General features: G+C 46.3%; 1 protein-coding gene across 2 annotated transcripts in view; it reads left to right on the plus strand.

Annotated features, from left to right (window-relative positions):
• The first annotated feature begins 1,593 nt into the window (after positions 1-1,593).
• LOC121007459 (sterol 26-hydroxylase, mitochondrial-like) overlaps positions 1,594-3,564 on the plus strand; it is a 41,211-nt gene continuing 39,240 nt past the window's right edge. Inside the window, exon 1 of one of the 2 annotated variants that reach the window (XM_040439391.1) lies at positions 1,594-1,941. In XM_040439391.1, the coding sequence (XP_040295325.1) occupies positions 1,672-1,941 (270 nt within the window). In that variant the 5' untranslated portion in view covers positions 1,594-1,671. Of the gene's footprint in view, positions 1,942-1,974; positions 2,421-3,564 lie in introns of those variants that run through there. The other variant, XM_040439392.1, reaches the window with a different exon arrangement.

The raw sequence follows: 3,564 nt of genomic DNA on the forward strand, positions 1-3,564 counted from the left end.
CATCCTTGGCGTGTCCCATTTCGTATAGGGAAGGGGTCCGCGAGTTGAACCATTGACACGCACCCTTGCCGACGGTGAGGCGTAAAGCGCCATGAGTCATCTTCTCTCCCAGGCCTAGATATATCAGAGTCTCCTCCAGAAACTGCCAATTGACTCTGTCGAAGGCCTTTTCTGCATCAACTGAGAGCACAAAGGACTCTTCGCCAGACGCGCTCTCGTTATTAAACCATTGGACTTTAAGAGTTTGGCAAAACCGGAGAAAAACACTTCCGTTTTGTCCCCATTCATTGTCAATGGGGACAAAACAGAACTGAACGGAACAGAATGCTCCTGATTGCACTGCATTCCATTTGGTTGCGTTCCCATGCCGGACACAAAACCGCAGCAAGCAGCGTTTTTGAGTGCGTCATAGGATACTGATCAAGACGGATCCAGCATGAAACATAATGTAAGGCTGCATGCAGAGAACCGTATGTGTTTTGTGGTCTGCAAATTGAAGATCCGCAAAAAAAAACGGATGACGTCCGTATGGCATCCGTTTTTGTTGCGGATCCATTGTAACAATGCCTATCCTTGTCCGCAAAACGGACAAGAATAGGACATGTTATATTTTTTTTGCGGGGCTACGGCTACATCTTTTGTGGCCCCATTGTAGAGAATAAGTCCGCATCTGAGCCGCCAAAACTGTGGTCGTGTGCATGAGGCCATTGTGAGCCAAAACCAGGATTGGAGCCTCCGCAGACATCAGGTATAATGGAGAGATCTGCGCCTGTTCTGTGTTTAGATCCGCACCTGGTTTTGGCTCAAAATCACTGATGAAAATCACTGACCGAACACTGACGTGTGACTGAGGCTTTATGTGCAGGTTCTGAGCTGCCCCTCAGCGTACAGGCCGCCATAATCAGCACCTGCAGGGAATTTTCCCAGCCTTGCATGTGGGTTCTAAGAATGGCCCCGCATAGTAATGGCGCAGACACATGCCTAGAATGCAATTGCAGTGTCTCACTATGTGCCAAACGTGGGCACTTTACACTTCTGTAGAGGTCACGTCAATGTATGGCTGTGTAAAGTGTCAATTCCTGATAACAGGCTGTTAGTGTCATTACCTATATTCACCCCTAGGTGGTGCTGACACCACAGAGACATATCTGAGGCTGTGCAGGTGAGAACAGAAGGGAGGAACCTAATGGAGGAGGTGAACGGGCAAAGTCCAGGATGTAGCTGCCACTTTAGCCCCTCGGCCCTGATCGCGGGCAGATCTCTTCCAGCTACCGAGCACAGACCAGAGAGTCAATGTCTGGACATAGAGTCTAGTGGAGATAGGAGCAGCATTAGCTCATGGACTCCACAGCACCAGTGACCGGGAGAAGCCTAGAAGCGCCAGGACACAGCCGGACGACTGGGCGCCAAGTCGTCTATTACCACCTGCCTCTATGGACATTGTGGACCTGAGCTTACGGAAGTGTCCTGCACAAATTATGGAGCAGAGGAGTTTGCCTGCCGTAAGGAAGACCGCCCTGGGGGCTGCTCATTACAAGTAAGACGTTATTATATCCAGCACCTGAGTGTGGACAACGTCTAGAGTCTAGACAGATATACAGTTACAATTGCTAAGCCTGTTACAAGGATTACAGCTGAGCTAATATTTGGATTGTTACTTTTGCTATCTACATGAACTGTACTGACTGCCCTGAGACTACTGATCAAGTAAAAGTTCAACCATTGACTCCTCATCCTTTCTACCACCTACGTTTGCACCTAATGGTGCTGGCGTCACGAACACCAGGGACCCGGCCTCCAAGGCACCTAAAAAACAACCCATTCCACCAAGGACACCTCCACCACCTTCTGGCGGGAATCCCTGGACCACAGAGTGTGGCCCGAAGGATCTGGTGCCGTCCTTCCCTTCACTGCACGCCGTCCCAGGGAGCGCTCCTAACTGTGGGTAAAACTGCTACTACCCCCATCGGCCCGCCGTGTTGCCCCTGCGGCCCAGTCGCTGCACAATGCCCTAATAAAATCTGTATAGTCAGCATATAGAGATCCTGGGAGTGGACTTTGCTGGGCTGATCAGCGGCGCCCCCTCCGGCCTCTTCTCCGCCTGCCCCAGCTGTCTCCTCGGGACTTCACCAGTGGGAGGTCTCTGAGGTTTCTCCTCACTGGAGATAGCAGCTCTCACTTCAGACATGATCTCCACTTCTCTGAGACGCTGCCTCCTCCCTGGCAGGATCAGTCCAGCGCTGCAGACATGCAGGGTCAGGACCTCCCCGGCCAGAGCCTTACATGGGGCTGCAGCTGCTGGAACAGCAGAGGGGGACAAGAAAGTGAAGACACTCAAGGATTTGCCTGGACCTTCCCTTCTCACCAACCTCTACTGGTTCTTCATCAGGGGCTACCTGCTCCACACTCATGAGCTGCAGGTTAGACTGAGTCCGTGTCTGTCTGTCTGTCTGTCATCTATTCGTAGCCTTTCTATCTAGCTCATATCACATATACTTTCCCATTCATTACTCAGTATTTTATGTGGGGTTTTTTTATAATTAAAACTTAATCTCTGTATTAATTATATAAAAAAAAGTTCTACAACTTCTAATATACTTTATGCTTTGATTTCTCACCATTTTCGAGATCTCAGTTTTTGGTCAGTGAGGAGCTTCTGGCTCCATTCCCTGGCAGTGACCCTATGCACAGCTTGTCCTGCTCCCAGCTAGGGCTCATGCATACAAACACATTTTTTTGTCCGTTTTTTTTTTTTTTTTTGCAGCCCCTATGCGGAACCATTCTCTTCAATGGGGCAGCGCAAAAAACCTGAAATTACTGTGTCCATATATCCAAATGTCCGTTCTGCAAAAAAACTAAAACATGTCCTATTATTGTCCGTATTATGGACAGGGATAGTACTGTTCTATTATGGGCCACAAAATGTGGAAGCACACGGCCGGTATGCGTGATTTGCGGATCCACAATTTGTGGACCGGAAAACAACGATCATGTGCATGAGGCCTTTAGGAGTGGAAACACTTTAGTAGCGGCCGAACACATCTTTATGTAATCTGCTACAATGTATCAGATTGGAGCTCGGACTGTAGGTCACTGATTGGGATACGTTAAAGAATGAGAATAGAAAGAATTGCAAAAGTGTGAAAAGGGAAAAACTAGATATTTGTATCTACACTGAAGTCAGAAGGGATCACAAGGAGATAGATAGATAGATAGATATGAGATAGATAGATATAAGGATGGATAGATAGATAGATAGATAGATAGATAGATAGATAATAGATAGATAGATAGATAGATAGATAGATAGATAGATAGATAGATAGATAGATAGATAGATAGATAGATATGAGATAGATAGATAGATATGAGATAGATAGATAGATATGAGATAGATAGATAGATAGATAGATAGATAGATAGATAGATATGAGATAGATAGATAGATAGATAATAGATAGATAATAGATAGATAGATAGATAGATAGATAGATAGATAGATATGAGATAGATATGAGATAGATAGATAGATAGATAGATAGATAATAGATAGATATGAGATAG

The sequence above is a fragment of the Bufo bufo genome, chromosome 7, assembly GCF_905171765.1.
Source record: "Bufo bufo chromosome 7, aBufBuf1.1, whole genome shotgun sequence".
Lineage (NCBI taxonomy): Eukaryota > Metazoa > Chordata > Amphibia > Anura > Bufonidae > Bufo > Bufo bufo.